The sequence below is a fragment of the Mytilus edulis genome, chromosome 14 (genome assembly GCF_963676685.1).
Source record: "Mytilus edulis chromosome 14, xbMytEdul2.2, whole genome shotgun sequence".
Taxonomy (NCBI): Eukaryota; Metazoa; Mollusca; class Bivalvia; order Mytilida; family Mytilidae; genus Mytilus; species Mytilus edulis.
This window is the reverse complement of record NC_092357.1, coordinates 29,337,463-29,356,813: the sequence shown is the minus strand read 5'-3', so window position 1 is coordinate 29,356,813 and position 19,351 is coordinate 29,337,463. Positions and strand designations below refer to the sequence as shown.

The 19,351-nt window shown below is 32.2% G+C and overlaps 1 protein-coding gene across 3 annotated transcripts in view; it reads right to left on the bottom strand.

Moving 5' to 3' along the window:
* Positions 1 to 11,989: 11,989 nt before the first annotated feature.
* The window catches only part of LOC139503640 (tyrosine-protein kinase JAK2-like), a 54,232-nt gene continuing 46,870 nt past the window's right edge, over positions 11,990 to 19,351 (bottom strand). For all 3 annotated transcript variants that reach the window (XM_071293460.1, XM_071293462.1, XM_071293463.1), the window contains exons 21-23: positions 17,806 to 17,975; positions 15,700 to 15,978; positions 11,990 to 14,853 (exon numbers count right to left, since the gene is read on the bottom strand). In XM_071293460.1, coding sequence (XP_071149561.1) covers positions 14,823 to 14,853; positions 15,700 to 15,978; positions 17,806 to 17,975 — 480 coding nt within the window. In that variant the 3' untranslated portion in view covers positions 11,990 to 14,822. The remainder of the gene's footprint in view (positions 14,854 to 15,699; positions 15,979 to 17,805; positions 17,976 to 19,351) is intronic.

Sequence of the window (19,351 nt, the reverse complement as noted above, 5' to 3'; positions counted from 1 at the left end):
GTCTGTGCGTCCGTTCGTTCGTCTGTGCACCCGTTCGTCCATCTGTGCATCCGTTCGTTCGTCCCATTTCAGGTTACAGTTTTTGGTCAAGGTAGTTTTTGATGAAGTTGAAGTCCAATCAACTTGAAACTTTTTACACATGTTCCCTATGATATGATCTTTCTGAATCTAAATACCAAATTAGATTTTTACCCCAAGTTCACTGTCCACTGAACATAAAAAATGATAGTGAGAGAGGGGCATCCATGTAATGTGGGCACATTCTTGTTTCAATTGTTATGTAAGCATTAACCAGATTATTAATGTCCTTTGAATTTGATTTGTTTTAATTATATGCAACGTTTGATGAACTTTTACTAATTTACCAAAATAGGAGCATACGCACCATGTAGAATCAAATGATATAATGAACCAGGTTTAAGAGCTCGCATAATGTGAAACATATATTTAGTTTACATGTCTGTTCTTTTTTATATTCTTAAACCTATTCCTGAGAACCTGAGATCATCCTCGGATTTTGATGGGGCTCTTAATGCTCAGTCTTTTGTCTTCTATATTGTGTTTTGATCTTTTTCTCTTTTTTCAAAGATATAAGAAGATGTTATATGAGTGCCAATGAGAACACTCTCATTCCAAGTTAAATTTGTAACTATTATGACTCAAAAGACATTTTTGAGATCCTGCAAAACGTGTTTGTAATTGAACATTTTAGTTGCAATTGGTTTGGTATAGGTACATGTATAATAAGAAATTATTGGTACAGACTGATCTTTAAAATAAGGAGGTATTTTCGACTGAACTAATTTATGATGAAGGATATTGCCTAAGTTGACGCCGTCGAGACCTTTGTCGGCAAATGAAAGTTTCAGAAAAGATCTTTTCACTTTTTCATCTTTTCCAATGCGAACTGGTTTAAAAATTCTGTGAATATCCGAATTGAAAGCTGTAATTTTGTATTGCTTGAATTAGGGTTTGCAGCAGTTGTTTCCAAACATGAACTGAACAGAGAATGAAGTTTTGAAAGGGGTAATGAATAAAGTTTCGTGCGAATGTGATGAATACCTATAACGGCTTTTGTATAAATAGCAGTAAGTCATTAATAGAGACATCATGCAAAGTAAGTGATGTATAATGACGATGACCACGAAAACTCGCACGTATCAATAAAGATCTAGACAGGTATCTACTATTTCAAAATAAAAAAACACTAGGAAACCCAGTTGAAATAGGACAAAAGAATCGAAGCTCTTTGTTAAAGAAGGCGATAAATGCTTACTGTAATGTTTACTCTGTTGAATCATTATATTTTTTTCATTTATAAGATTTGGTGTTTAAGGGATGTCCGTGTTAGTCGATCAGTTGCATCTTTTGTTTTTGAAGCATTATATTCATGATAAGATATATATTGACATAACCCATGTAATATAATTATTCTTCACGTGAAAATGCCAATTTTCGATTTGCTAATACGAAGGTGTTAAATTACTCTATCACATGGCTGAGGGTGATGGAGCAGATTCATAACCCTCGAAAAATCATTGTCAACCTTTGCTTCGCCGCGGTTGACCATGTTTCTCGGGGTAACAATCTGCTCTATCACCTTCTCAAATATCAGGGTAACAATCTGCTCTTTCAACTTCTCAGCTATGTGTTATTTAAAGAATGTTATAATGTTATAAGGGAACTGGATATTTCTCATTATTAATTAATCAATATGATATATAAATGAATAAAGAAATATAACAAAATCTACCCTACCATTATGTAAAGTCGGTATAATTATTTTATTCCAGGATGAAATCTTTTTTCTGTGGACACAGGCGTGCGGCTTTATTCCTTTCTCTGATTTTATTATTCATCCTATCACTTTAAGAACAAGGTTTTACATTATATAACCCCAGTTTGAAATAAGATATTTTAATCTAGGTGATACATTTGTATTTCTCAATATAAACAGGACAAGTATATGTTGGGGTTTTTTCAGAGGCGATTAGGTGAACATGTCACATTGGGAAAATTGTATGTTCTTTGTATGCCATCAAATGAAATATCTTTATACCAAGTGATATATCTTAAAATGAATATGTTGAGATGAATTATGCTACATGTCGTAACGTAAAAAATAAGGGGGATATCAATGGAAGTACAAAAGCTCATTTGTGGAGAGCGGCAAAACCGAAAAAAAGTATCATCGAATTTAAGACAACAGTCGAAACGTATATATTTAAATCTGTGCAGTATTACTGACAAACAATACTAACAGGGTTAACCTCAAAGAGTAAACTCCAACAACAACAACAATATATTACCAATGAGAGACCAGCATTCCCTTACAACATAAGTGTGATGCCCCATTTATTGGCATCATGTTTTTCTGACTGTGCTTACGCTCGTTCATTCGTCCGTCTGTCCCGCTTTAGGCATGAGGGGCAAACGTTTTTCAGATTAAAGTTTTGATCAATGCAATTATTGATGAAGTTGAAGTTCATTGAAGGTTAAACTTAGTACACATGTTCATTATATATGATCGTTTTATAAACTCACTTAAATGATTTGAACCAAATTTCACGTCCAATGAACATGGAAAATGATAGTGAGGGTTATTCATCCGTTTACTATGGACACATCTTGTTTTATTTTTAAATATTATGAATTGACCTATATAGAAAAAACTGCATGAAAAAAAGGAATACAATACTATAAAATGGCATGCATCAGGAACGCTGAAATATTTTTATCTTGATTTCCTTCAAATATATTTTTTTTAAATCAAAATCTGATTTAAAGTATATATATATATATATATATATATATTGCTCTAAATGAAAACTACCTTACAAGGTGTCTATCAGAAAGAAATAAAATAGTGTAAGATGTTTAAGGAAACAGCCAGAAGGACAACATCCTTGTATATTTTCGTGATAAACAGGTGCCATTCATAATCCTGACTGTGGAATTGGAGAAAAATGTTATATATTGATAGTTTGTATTTTTGTTATACATGACAAGTATACGTGGGTTTATTTCAGGGGCAACTTAGTACTCACGCTCCTTATGATATGATATTTTTGATTTTTAATTTTAATGCCAACTTAGAGATTGGACCCCAATTTTACGGTCCACAGAACATAGAAAATATTAGTGCGGGCGAGGCATCCATGTACCATCGGCACACTTTTTTTTTTAATTGATCTATATAGAAAATGTTGACGAAAAACTGCATGAAAAAAATGAATAAATTAAAACAATACTATAAAATTACATGCATCCGAATCGCTTCTTTGATTAATCTTCCGCAGGAACGCTGAAAGCCGAAAGTTCAAATCAAAATGTTTATAAATACCGAAATAGTTGACAAGCAATATGACTAAAACGGACTAAAAATGATCATGATGATAGCCTAATCCATAAACTTTGAACTAATTAATTTATCTTCTTATACCCTTGATTGTCTTCAAACATATATTTTTAAAACAAAATCTGATTTAAAGATATATATATTGCTCTGAATGAAAATCACCTGACAAGGTGTCTATCAGAAAGAAAAAGATGTTTAAAAAACAGCCAGTAGGTCAACATTCTTGTATATTTTCGTGATAAACAGGTGCCATTCATAATCTTGATTGTGGGAGTGGAGAAAAATGTTATATATTGATAGTTTGTATTTTTGTTATACAGGACAAGTAAACATGTACGTAGGTTTATTTCAGGGGCAATAAGGTGAACCTGTCATTTCTTTTTATCAAATTGTAAGTTCTTTTTTACCACAACTTTTGCACTATATGGTTATTAAGTGATACTTTATAAAATTAATACATTGAGATGTAGTATGTTACATATTCAATAGTTGTGAGGTAAAAAATATGATGAGAGGGATACCAACGAAAGAACAAAAGCTCATTTGTGGAGACTGACAGAAAACGAAAAAATATCAAATGAAAGACCACAGTCGAAACGTATGGTTATTCTGGTATATTTAAAACTGTACAGTATTACTGACAAACAATCCCAACAGGGTCAACCTCAATGTGAAAGCAACCCAACAACATCAATATTTAAACAATTAGAGACCAGCATTCCGTTACACGATATTGTGTATGCCCCATTTATGGGCATCATGTTTTGCAGACTGTACTCACGCTCGTTCATTCGCCCGTCTGTCCATCTTCAGGTAAACGTTTTTTGGTCAATGCAGTTTTTGATGAAGTTGTAGTCCAATAAACTTAAAACTATGTTTCTAATGAGTTGATCATTTTAAAGCCACCTTCGAGATTTGACCCAAATTTCACGGTCCTCTAAATATGGAAAATGATAGTGTGAGGGGATTCGTATACTATGGACACAATTTTGTTCTATTTATTATGAATTGACTTATATAAAAACAAAAAAACAAAAAAAAAACATTGACGTACAACGTACTGCATGAAAAAATCAAAGTGCTGGATAGCACCTCTGGAAAGTTTGCAACTGTATATGTGTATTATTTCAAATAGGTTATAGACGTGTATATTTTCAAATATATGTATTTAATCACAGTTTGGATTTTTCAAACTAAACCATTGTCTCGGCAGCAATTTCCAAAAATCACTTTTAATGCCCCATTTATGGACATTATGTTTTCTGGTCTTTGCGTCCGTTCGTCCGTTCTTCCTTCCGTTCCTCTGTCTGTCCCATTCAGGTTAAAGTTTTTGGTCGAGGTAGTTTTTGATGATGTTGAAGTCCAATCAATTGACCCGTGTCTATAGCAAATTTACGAAATACACCGTTTGGTGCTGCGCCTGTCAGATGAGAAACGTACAGATAAGGTAATAGGTAACAGATAAATATACTATTGGTATTGGTATCGGATTCGACCCTGAACTTGTTAATTATTGGCAATATTAATTATGTGGAAAACAAAAGGGTCTGGAGTGGTGTAATTTTTAATCAACACCATTGTCCTATATTGGATATATATAAAATTGAATTCTTTGATTTGTCGTTTTTACCCCATGACGGCTGACAAATTGGACCTCGTTATTTTAGTATTATACAGATAGATGTTCCCTATGATATAATCTTTCTAATTTAAATGCCAAATTAGAGTTTTTACTCCATTTTCACGGTCCACTAAACATAGAAAATGATAGTGCAGATGGGACATGCGTGTACTATGGACACATTCTTGTTTTATATATCTATACTTCTGAATCTAAAGACCGTTTTTATGTTCACCTGATAAATGTATAACCGAAGAAAGCTATAAGTCAAACTTATATATAAAGGTATATATACTTGATAGGGTATACTGATAATTGCACCCATTAAAAGTGACGCCAACCAAATTAAAACTTGACTTGTGTTTTGTGGTTGTAAGCATTAAGTATAAGTTTCATAAAATTTGGTTCAGACAAACTAAAGTAAGAGAACAGAAATCAATTTTGGGATGTATGGACGTAGTCGTACAAGTTAGGGACGTACATACTTACAGAAAAAAACAAGGATAAAACTCAATATAGTGGGGGCATAACAATAGTAGTATGACATCAGGAATAACAAGAATGTGTCCCAAGTACACGGATGCACCACTCGCACTATCATTTTCTATGTTCAGTGGACCGTGAAATTAGGGTCAAAACTTTAATTTGGAATTAAAATTAGAAAGATCATATCATAGGGAACATGTGTATTAAGTTTCAAGTTGATTAGACTTCAACTTCTTCAAAAACTATCTTGACCAAAAACTTTAACCTGAAGCGAACGGACGCACAGACGGACGGACGAACAGACGGACGGACGAACGGAGGCACAGACCAGAAAACATAATGCCCCTCTACTATCGTAGGTGGGGCATAAAAAGTTTATATACACAAGATTCATACAATGTTGATCTGAGGTGCGTATAACCCTGTAACACATTTTAGTTGCTGCTGTGTAATTACCATTGAGGCAATGACATTTTAGATTTTTGTTTTAAGCCATTTATTTGATATACTAGTAATCATTGCCTCTGTGCTAGGACGACACAATGTGATTTATAGGTCAATCTTAAAGAATCATACTGCCCCAGGAATAAAGTGTGAGGATAAAAGTTCTGGATCCGCCACTGCAATGTTAAGCACTAAGAAAGTAATTTTGCTAGTACATGGACAAATGTTATTAAAGCATTTTAATAATTTCTTCAGCACTTGTCTTTAGCTTGATCTCGGTCTTGATACACTGAACTATAATATTCTAATGAGTAGATGATGACTCGGTTGCTTTTTAGTATACGGATGCTATGCTACTAATTGTCATTAAGACAATGTTTTTCTGTTGTCAGTTTGATCCACTTGAGCATGCTGAACGAGTGAAGGTCCTTATATCCACATTGGAAAGTGAAACAGCTTTGTATTTAAATAACGGACTTAAAAGTTTTCAAATGATTTTAGGCATCAAAACTTTCAGATCGATGTCAGTTTGACAAAAACAATGCACTTTTCTATAAAAGCCGGCATTAACCTTTACCCGTCTTTGGCGTGAGACAAAATCCATATAATTATCGATTATTATATTTTCTATCACCTGTGTATTGTTAAAATAAATCAAACCATTATCACTTGTCAATTATCCGACTTGGTCAAATTTCAACTTGTTCTCGCATACCGGACTCTTTCGATACACTCTGCCTTTACTTATTCAATAATAAACAGTTGTACATATCGTACATAGTAAAAAAATAGTGCGGGAAAATGTTCATTCATGAAATATTCATGAATGAAACGCTATCTCGCGTAGATTTCTTTTGATTTTCTCTTCAGCCAATGGCCGATCCGCAAAGTAGTGTTTGTGATACTTATTTCAAAATGAAGTTTAATTCATCTGAATTGTCGGTGAACATTCATTCCTTTTTTATTCAAGCTATAATATTTTCAAAAGAGTAGTAACACAAAATATCCGAGAATCAGAATTCGAACACTAGTACTACATTATCTTGGAGCAGAACATTGCGATAGTCCGTCTCACCGGAGGTTTAGGCGGACGCCTATGGAAAGTAGCTATAGCAAGCTATAGCAAACTTTCCAAAAATTCAGCACTATAAAATTTCATCGTCCGAAGGGGATTGTAGTTACGACGTAAGGAACATATCCGATATCATTTGTGATACGGTTATTCCATAACGGTCAACCAACTCGTGATGGCGTCCGTAAAATTTACGAAGGGATGATTTCAACTTCACCATTTGGAACTCTTGGTTTAATAGCTTCCTTGTGAGCAGCAACCCTCTATCAAGAAAATCATGATAGGATTAACGTGCGCTCTATAACTGTGTTAATATCGTAACTACAATCCCCTTCCCTTTCATGAATGTGACCTACCGAATTAGATTATTTACCGGATTTGTTATCGCATAAGCAACACGACGGGTGCCACATATGGAGCAGGATATGCGTGCCCTTCCGGAGTACCTGAGATCACCCCTAGTTTTTGGTGGGGTTCGTGTTGCTTAAAACATGGTTATCTATTACTTTTTCATTAAGTATATTTGATTTAAAAGTAGGAAAAAGACCACATGTCTTAAATTTTTAGGATCACAAAATCTACAAAAATGCCATTTGACATATTTTTTGCGCATTGTGATGAAGACTATACTTTGACCTATACTGGTTCACTTTTATAAATTGGGATTTGGGTGGACAGTTGTCTCATTGACACTGATACATTGTACCACTATCTTACATGTATATAGATTGTTTACACTAAATACAATTACCTTTCATTCCCAAAAAAAAGATTCAAAATGACCTAATCACAGAAATGTATCATCAACAGCCAGTCATTGACCAATAAATATTTTAAAAGCTAACTAGTAACTTCTGCCTTTTTATCCATAATAACATACAAATTGGTTTTCCTGTTTGAATGGTCTACACTAGTCATTTTCGTGAGCCAAGGCTCTGTGTTGAGGGCCATACTTTGACCTATAATGGTTTACTTTAACAAATTGCGACTTAGATAGATAGTTGCGTCATTGGCACCAATACCACATTTGTTATATCTATAAAATATGACTTTTCCAGTATATTACATCTCTGTATACATCAAGTTCCAATCGTCTCAGTCACTACCTGATCAGTGTTGTATAGTCTTGAAAGTGAGATATAAAGCACTCCATATAAATTAACAACATTCAATTGGTTTATTGTTTATTAATATCTCAGCAACAAAAACAAAGGTATATTAAAAAGATTCTGATAAATATACTGTAAACTGTCACTTCAGAAATTATTGAAAAGTTTTTATTGGTTTAAAAAATTAGATAGCAATAGGTTCGCAATAATAGAGTGTGACCATAAATTCTAAAATAATTAACCTTCATCAAAGTTTGGCAATATCATTATTTCCATTTTATGATTTTTGCCAGCGCAAGGACTTTTCAATAATAAATGCACACATTTTTTTTCTGAAATTACAGTTACTGTATAACCATATATAATATAAGTATATTTTTTTATGTGATTTGTTACATAAAACAATGAATTGAACATTATACAAAGATGATGATTTTTTATTAAAAAAAACTAAATTAACTGAAACAACATAAAAGTGTATATCAGACCAATAGTTAAATAATTGGTAAGAGACGGGGAAGCAATAAAATAAAAATATCATTTGAATTAAAAGATGGTAAAAATAAAATCCAATTGCATTAAAATTTAAGGGCATACTATACAGTTTTGACCAGTATTTACATTTTGATAAAAATTTCAATATAAGACTATTTTTACCTGATAATCAAATATGTAATAAAAAATATACCTTCATGGACTACTTTTTGAGTAAAATGAGGTCGAAATTTTGAATATTTGCTCAAAATTTGGATTTGTGGCCGTATTTTACCCTTTCGAAAAAAAAGGCATAACTTTTTTGTTTACAAAGATAAACTCAAATTGTTTTTTGTTAAATAATTTGTAATTTCTGTATTTTATAAGTATTCTAAAAATTTATACATTTTTTATTCAGAAATAACTCATATTTATCAAATGTTCATGAATGTAGAAAAAACATCATTTTTTGCTGTATATTTATCAAATTTTAAAAAATTGCACCATTTATGTTTTCATGAAAAATGGCACACATAATCTTCTCCCGTAATCAATCCATTTTAAAAAAGAGGGGTTCATGAACTCATTTTTAAGATAATTCAGTTTGAACAATAAAAATCAGTCGAAAACTGAATCTTTTCCCGATAAGTCAGTTTGATGTCGCGAAAATAACAATTTACGTTAGCAACATCATTACCTTCCCTGTAACTGTATCGTATGCCCTTAAGGGGTAGACCTGGGTCATGGGATATAATCCTTAAAATCGGTTTTGTGAATGTTTGAAACATGCTATTGAAATAATGAGAGGCAGGTGGTATTATGCATTATTTATGCATGTTTGTTTTATTTATCAACATACTTTTTGCTAATCAAATATACAAATTTAAAAGAAATGATACCCTTTGAAAAGAGGAACATTTTATGAAAAATCTGGAAAAAGGACGAAAAAGGGATCAGGTTGAACCAACCATCATGTTATTAAATCTTTCAGTTTCTTATATAGGTATGAAGTAAATCCACTTTTTAAATGTTTTGAAGGCATATAGTCTACATTTAATAGAATCACATATTAAAGATGGCATCAATTTTACTCCACAAGATGTCCATTTAGATCACAAATGTCCCTTCAGTGATGCTCCAAGCTTAAACACCAAGACAGATCTTGAGTTTAAAATTCTGTAATAATCCCCAATTTTACAGTGTATGCTTTGCTGAGAACCCCTCATATATCACATTAAATTTGTAATCAATATATACCAGGTAATTTTGATAGTATCTTTTCAAAAGAATAATTTTTGAAATGTAAATCAACAGCACTACTGTAAATTCAGAAATTATTGCGAGGTTTTTATTATTGTGAAAATCCTCACAGAGTTTTAAACGCAACAATTCAAACTCGCATTTTCAAATATATTATATGAATGGGTCGATGCCACTGCTGGTGGACATTTCGTCCCTGAGGGTATCACCAGCCCAGTAGTCAGCACTCCGGTGTTGACATGAATATCAATTATGTGGTCATTTTTATAAGTTTCCTGATTGCGTAAAACTAAGGATTTTCTTGACCTAGGAATAGATTACCTTAGCCGTATTTGGCACAATTTTTGGGAATTTTGGATCCTCAATGCTCTTCAACTTTGTACTTGTTTGGCTTTATAACTATTTTGAAATGAGCGTCACTGAGGAGTCTTATGTAGACGAAACGCGCATCTGGCGTACTAAATTATAATCCTGGTACTTTTGAACTATTAAGCAGGATTTTTCCAAAAATCGTAAAAATTAAAACCGCATTTAAGTCTAAAATGACAAAATCGCAATAATCAATACACACAATAGTTCTGATTTTACAGTATAATAATGATTTTTACTTCCAATCCCCAAACTAAATGAATAGGAGTTTATACAAGAATGGAGATGGCACAGCATAGCTTAGTGAATTTTTAAACATGTAAAATACCGGTATTTTTATATGGACACAACACATATAATTTTATTTACAATCCTTCAAATTATAATTGACTTTCCTGAATAATAATCTAGAAGCTAATATACTGTACAATCTATTCAATAATTGACTTAAAACTAATGTGTTCACTGGAGACATGAAATATGATAATAGATATAGGGAGATGTGGTATGAGTGCCTATGAGACATTTCTCCATCCAAATAACAATTTATAAAAGTAAACAATTATAGGCCAATGTACGGCCTTCAACACGGAGCCTTGGCTCACACCGAACAACAAGCTATAAAGGGCCCCAAAATTACTTGCGTAAACCCATTCAAACATGTGTTCACCAGAAACATGAAATATGATAATAGTTATTTACACATGAGAATTTTAACATAAATATTAATTTCAGATTAAGTTTGGATACTCTTTTGCTTTCAAAAATAAACGATGAATATAGATACATCAAAATAAGAAGAATATTAATGTATTTATGTCATATTATACTTTTTTATTAAAAATTAACAATATGTAGTTTATTCAACTAAAGATTCTCTCAACTTCTTGTACTAATAAAACGGGGACCTTCATTAAGATAGCTATGTCAGTAGAGTTATTGTTGATAGAGTGTGCAAAACTGTTGAATAATAATAAGTTCTTACATTATGGTTGCACTTGGACCTCAAATATGTACACCTATCTTAATTTTTATCAACATTGGACACACAACATTATACAGGTGACAGGACTGATTGACCCATAAAGATTGTTTGCATTTGTATCAATACAGCTACAATAGAATATTGGTGGTTTGTCCAGCAGCAAATATAACATATTATATAGAGAATAATACATGGCAAAATCCGTATCATATGTCGTATCATCCCGAGACATCAATATCAGCCCAAGGGCCTTTAGGCCCGAGGGATGATATTGGTCGAGGGTGATACGGCATATGATACGGATTTTGCCATGTATTATACGCTTTATCATATATTTCAACAGAAGAGTATTATATTATATGAACTGTTTTCTGATCCATAGCACTGGGTTACCTTCAGTTCTACTTTTGTCTTGTTTCAAAGGCCTTAAAAGAACTGCTCAATTACTTATCCGAAGCAAATGGGTTACCTTACAATTTTCCTGCTGTTGTTTTAAAAATATTTTGTTTATTATTGTATTAATTTGTGTGTTTTGTATTTTTTTATAGTTGCATTAAGTTTGCCAAAAAATATGAAAACTTGACGTTCGTGACGTCAAATACAATATGAAAACTTGACGTTCATGACGTCACATATCAAACAATAACGTCATAAAAAAAATTGACCTATTTTGAGGAAAAAAAAAAAGTAGGGGTGTGATAAAGGGTAGAGGTGTGATAAAGGGTATGCGATAAAGGGTAGGGGTGTAATAAAGGGTATGCGATAAAGGGTGCGCATCAAAGTTGCGCAATATGAATTAAACAGCAGGCTATTTATCAAATATGCAAAACTACTGTATTTACTACTAAACATATGATAAATGTAAATATATAACATGTATAATGAATAACATGACAACAAGAAAATTAAATGAGCAAATGTAAATCTAACAAAAATCATAACTAAATATCATATATAGCAAGATAACACACCTTATCGCTATTTATCTGTCATTACAGCAGTTTCTGAAAATTAAGACATCACTACAGAATATATCTTACACAACAAAGGAAAAGTGGTTGTTTTATAATGTAAATAGTACTTATGTCGAGTGTCACAGACTCACAAATAAGGTCTATCTTTAACAAATATGGCACTTTTATTAACATATTAGGTACATTCCTATAATTAAAGTTTATAGATATAAGAAGATATGGTATGGATTGCAATGAGACAACTCTCCATTATAACTATTTTCTTAATTTTCCTTTAATTGTTCTTTCTGTATACATTGCCACTTCCATCTCATTCTACTCCAGTGCTACAACTTTTCCTCAGTGGAGTAGAAAGAGATTGTATAACTTCATCTATTTCTGACATTTATGTTGTTGAGTAAAACAATGTATTTCAGATAATCAATTTGCCTTTCAAACTCAAGGATGCTTCTTGGCTACATCAGAACCACCATCTTGAGAAGAAAAACTATTAATTTATAATTAATTATCTACACAAAGTTATCTAATAAAATAACTATTGACCATAAATACAATTATTTACATTATATACAAAATCATAAACATAATAACTCTTCTGATCTTTTATTGATTTGTAGCTAATTATATAGTGAACATCAAAACAAACTATACAGTCATACGACAAAAGTGAGTTCTCACTCAAAAAATGTCCTATCATTTCAACTAATATCATTTTTTTTCAAAAAACTATTACCAAGTAAATCATTGAGCAATTTTTATAAAATAGATACCATAAGATGCAGAAATGTCTGAGGTTTTTTTGTTTATTTGGCCATAATTTTGGTGAGGTTTGGTTTCATTATCTAAAGGGTTAAACACAAATGCAAATTTTTACGAATTTAATATAACTATAATACATATATAGTCAACTTTTCAAGAAATATTTTTGTGGAGTATGTGAAAAAATGTATGACAAAACTGTATGTGTTAGTATTAGGGCTGATTTAGAAAGACATTTATGTTAAAGGTATTTATATGTGTTCCAATTAGACAAGAGCTTATATAATAAGTACATGAAAACAACTTTGAAAACATGACAATAAATGAACATCATTATTTTCAGCATTGTTGATTTAAAAAAGATTACAACACATAACAATATGAAAATCTTCTTGAATTTTACACCAATATTAACAAAAAATAACAAAAAAATACTTCAATCTAAAGAATTTATAATTAGTGAGTATGTCTTTGGTTTGTTAAAACATTGAGCAGTTTGCTCAATATCAACTCTACATTCCAATAAATGATGCCCCACAAAAGGTGGGACATTTTTTTTAGTCTGGAAAATCTTTATTGCGGAGGTTGCAATATATATCTCACAAAAAAGGGAATATACAAAGGGCACATAAAAGCAATTTGTCCAACAAAAAGACCTCAAAAGGTTAATAAATAGTCAGTAAAACACTTCTCAAAAATATAAAGATACAACAGAGACAATACTTATAGATTATCGTTGATCATCTCAACGAGATTGATTTTCTCACTTGAGCCGGGACGGTGAAAGGGAGAAAGGCAATCGAGTTGAGATGACCAATGATAATCAGTTTATCGCTATTTTACCTATGACGACGTGTCAATTTCATGTCAATTTTGTTAGCAATGCACGTGCCTGCTTAGTTTCTAGCGATATTTTTCCATCTCAAGCTAGTAGCATGATATGAAAAATATCACAAAAAAAGATCAAAGGAAAAATGCACAAAATAGCGATAAAAATCATTAGTCAAGAAAAACAGATATGAAAAACAGATATGACAAACAGTCTCAAAACAATTCACGGAAATCAACAACTGGCCAACAATAAAAAATAAGTTCAATGAATAAATCTAACAAAATGTGAATAATAATTATTTGGTTGCTTGAACTATCTATAACAATATTTTTAATTGGATGATGAATATAAATATAGGAGTCACATCAGATAGAAATCAACTATATGCTAAGTAATATCAATATATAAATCTGTTAACTTATTTCCATTCAAAAAATCTCTATGGAAAGTCTGCAATTGTTTGAAAAGATGCGTTCCACATGGTCCCCAAATTTTGAATTATTTAGTGAAAGAACATCATCTATATAGCGGAAAGTAGAGTTAAAGGATATTGCTAACTTCTTATCTTTCTTCCTCAGAAGTTCCTGCATGAAGTCAGCCTCATATTAACAGAAACAAAAACAAAAAAAAATATCATATTACTATTAGGTCAATATTACAGACAAATTTATGATGTTTGATCCTTAAGAACAAATCAAGTGGTACATTGAGGTAAAAATGTTTTTAAAACAACATGTTGTAAACAGAAACTACCATCAGAAATGAATCTGTTTTATAACCTCAATCTGGAGATTTCAAAACACTGATTCTTTGTACAAATGTAGAATGAAAAACCAAATTTGAAATTTGATTTATAATTTAAAAATATCTTTCAATTTTTTTTCTCACATCAATTGGACCAAGAGAGAAATTTAAACAACATACAAATGTATACAAAAATAATCTGACTTTTGGACTAGAAAGTTGTTGCCTTGACAATAAACTTGATTTGTTTCTATACTATGTACAAATGTTATGTTCTATGGGTCTTTGTCTTCCTTGTATCTGTCCCTACTGGCCATGGGTGCTTTTACCTCCGTTTAGACATCATTCACTGGACTAACATACGATCTGTAATGAAATATAATAATGTATTGTTCAAAGTTAAGTGAACTGTTAGCCGCTTAGGGTATCACCAGTCAAGGCCAGTAGTCAGTACTTTTTACTGGCATGAAATACAAATACAGTCAAACCTGTATTAACAGACCTCTCAAGGGAGAATGCAAAAGTGGTCTCTTTATACAGGTGGTCTTTAAATCCAGGTTTCACAATATCAATAGAAGGAAGCTTTCATGTACATTATAACTTTTAAACATACTAGTGTAAGTAAACAATACTGTATTGGTCTCGTATGTATATTGACAATGACTAATTATGAGAACTGTTCATTGTGTAATTAAGATTGTTCCTTGCCTTTTTGTGTTTTCTTATAATTTTAAACCCCAGGGTGCAGAGCTCTAACATTTTCTTTAAGATTTTATATTAATTGTCTCAATATGCAAGGACTTTTAAATACATTTTATTCAATACAATTTGATCACCTTTTCCTTATTACTGAATCATAACTGTCAAGAAAAAAATATTTTTCTAGCCATTCTTATTATAAAATGTAATCAATTTCATAATTGTCATTTTTGGCAATTTGTTTGACAATCTTCTAATTGCAAATAGCTCTGTTTGAATAAAAATTTATTCTTTCAATTTCAGTTTGTCTACATGTACAGAGGGTTTAGACAAAGACATTTAACTGTTGAACTCTTTTGTTGTATAGACGTCCCATTATTTTTTATCATTTTAGATATCAAATAAACAATACCTTGGAACATTCATTCAAGTTTTTTTTTACAAGTTTTGGGTTATATGTGTGCAGATAACTAAAAAAAAAAAAAAAAGAGTAAAAATGTGTGTTCAACTTACTGAAATGTTTGAACTAATCCTGAAAAACTTGGCCGTTGTTTTGGTTCCATTTGCCAACAATCTTTCATTAGTAGATATACATGATCAGGGCATTGTTCTGGCTGAGCTAAATGACATCCCTTATTTATAATGAACTCTGCAATTTTATTCATCTCTGTGTCTGTTCCACAAATGTTTGGATGTTTCCCGTACGAAAATATCTCCCACAACACAATCCCATAACTCCATATATCTGATTGAGTTGAGAGTTTTCTTTCTTGAAAAAATTCTGGAGAGCACCTATGGAAAGATTACAAATGATTTCGAAATACATTAGTAAAACAAAATATGAAATAAAATACAGTCAAATAAAAAAATTAACTGTTGACACAGAGATATGTCTTGCCTGTATGTAACTTTGCATAAGTATGCTTTTACATGTAACCATACATGGATTAACAGATGTATTGGAAGTTGATGTGACTGTCATACAAGTGAGAGGTTTAGCAAGCTATAAAACTTGGTTCAATCCACCATTTACTACATATTAAGACAAGAGTGCACACGCTGAAATGTCTCGCCTTCTATACTAATCACTGATATTATGTTGATAGTCCTTAGTATAAAGCTAAGCTTTATAACAACTGTCACATAAACTTAACATTAACCAAGATAACTAAACATAGACCAATGAACCTTGAAAATGTGGTCAAGGTCACATGACATCTGCCCGCTAGACATGTACACCTTACAATCGTTCCATACAACAAATATAGTAGACCTATTGCATATAGTATGAGAAAAACAGACCAAAACACAAAAATTTAACTATGACCACTGAACCATGAAAATGAGGTCAAGGTCACATGACATCTGCCCGCTAGACATGTACACCTTACAATCGTTCCATACAACAAATATAGTAGACCTATTGCATATAGTATGAGAAAAACAGACCAAAACACAAAAATTTAACTTTGACCACTGAACCATGAAAATGAGGTCAAGGTCACATGACATCTGCCCGCTAGACATGTACACCTTACAATCGTTCCATACAACAAATATAGTAGACCTATTGCATATAGTATGAGAAAAACAGACCAAAACACAAAAATTTAACTATAACCACTGAACCATGAAAATGAGGTCAAGGTCAGATGACACCTGCCAGTTGGACATGTACACCTTACAGTCCTTCCATACACTGAATATACTAGCCCTATTGCTTATAGTATCTGAGATATGGACTTGACCACCAAAACTTAACCTTGTTCACTGATCCATGAAATGAGGTCGAGGTCAAGTGAAAACTGTCTGACAGACATGAGAACCTTGTAAGGTACGCACATATCAAATATAGTTATCCTATTACTTATAATAAGAGAGAATTCAACATTACAAAAAATTTGAACTTTTTTTTCAAGTGGTCACTGAACCATGAAAATGAGGTCAAGGACATTGGACATGTGACTGACGGCAACTTCGTAACATGAGGCATCTATATACAAAGTATGAAGCATCCAGGTCTTCCACCTTCTAAAATATAAAGCTTTTAAGAAGTTAGCTAACGCCGCCGGATCACTATCCCTATGTCGAGCTTTCTGCAACAAAAGTTGCAGGCTCGACAAAAATGACAGTACCAAGTCAGGATATGACAGTTGTTATCCTTTAGTTTGATGTGCTTGAGCTTTTGGTTTTGCCATTTGATTGGGGACTTTCCTTTTTCAATTTTCGTTGGAGTTCAGTATTTTTATGATTTTACTTATTTTAATATTCATTTTCATCATGTAAATTGCTATCAAACACAGCTTATATTTTTATCATCTACTTGTATTCATAATATATGTAATAAATTATGATACAGAATTCTATCATCGTGTATCAATATAATATAACTTCATACCAGTGTTTGTATGTAATAAATTACAATACAGAATTCTATCATCGTGTATCAATATAATATAACTTCATACCAGTGTTTGTATTCATATTACATGTAATAAATTACGATACAGAATTCTATCATCGTGTATCAATATAATATAACTTCATACCAGTGTTTGTATGTAATAAATAACCATACAGAATTCTATCATCGTGTATCAATATAATATAACTTCCTACCAGTGAACATTCATTTTCTTATCGCCTGATCGTCTGTAATAAGCCTTCTCCTGCAGTAGTTTGGCCAAACCAAAGTCCGATATCTTGGTTGTTAGATCATTGGTCAATAATACATTTCTCCCAGCTAAATCACAATGGATAATGCTTCTCTCAGCTAAATACTTCATGCCCTGCAAAATAAAATTCTTAGAAGTTATTCAATATTAAATATGGGTCTCATTGGGGTCTAAGTGTGACATGGGATTGCTGATTTTTTGTAAGCGTGAAATGTGAAATGTCAAATTATTGAGCCGTAAAAACGTAAAATGAAGTCTAGCAGGACAAGGGAAACTCTTAAAAACAGGAATCTTACAAAACAAATAGCGTGATATGGTTTATCTCTATCTATAATAACATTCAAGATAATAACCAAAAGCTGAAAATGTTCTTAAAATTGGCAATTCAGGGGCAGCAACCCAACAACAGGTTGCCTGAATGGTTTGAAAATTTAAGGGCAGATATATCTTGAGCTAATGAACAATTTTATTATTGAAAGATTTGCCTGAAATGCTTTGGGTTTAGATATATGAGCCAAAAATTGCATTTTACCCTTTGCACTATTGTTAGCCATGTCGGCCATCTTGGTTTGCAAACGGTGTGTGTCATCAGACACAATTTTTAAACTACATACCCAAATGATGATTGTTTACAACTTTGGTCAAATTCATCTTCGTAGTTTCAGAGGAGAAGATTTTTGTAAAAGATAACAAAAAATGATGAAAATTGTTAAAAATTTAATATAAAGGGCAATAACTTCTTTAGGGGTCAACTGACCATTTTGGTCAGGTTTACTTATTTGTAGAACTTACTTGGCTGAACATTATTGCTCTTTGCAGTTTATCTCTATCTATAATAATATTCAAGATAATAACCGAATACGGCAAAATTTCCTTAAAATTACTAATTGAGGGGCAGCAACATGAGCAACCTAACAACGGGTTGTCCGATTCATCTGAAAATTTCAGGGCAAATAAATCTTAACCTGATAAACAATTTTAAACCCGTGTCAGCTCTAAATGCTTCGGTTTCAGAGTTATAAGCCAAAATCTACATCTTACCCCCTATGTTCTATTTTTAGCCACATGTGGCGGCAATCTTGGTTGGTTGACTAGTGTCACCAGACATATTTTTTAACCAGATACCCTAATGATGATTGTGGCCAAGTTTGGTAAAATTTGGCCCAGTGGTTTCAGGAGAAGATTTTTGTAAAAGTTTACAGACGCCGGACGACAGACACCGGACGACAGACGCCGGACGTTCAAACTACCATATGACCTGAATGACAAGTGATGAGAAAAGCTCACTTGGCCCTTTGGGCCAGGTGAGATGAAAATTATATCCTAGGATGGAAAGTTCATATGCACTGCTATTTTTTACAAAGGTCAAAATATAGGGCTGTGTGGCATATTTTCAACATTTATATGCCCCAAACTTCTAAGAGTTTAAACTTACACTAACATTCTTTACTAACACTTCTTTGACTTTAGGGTTCCCACAGATTTCATTT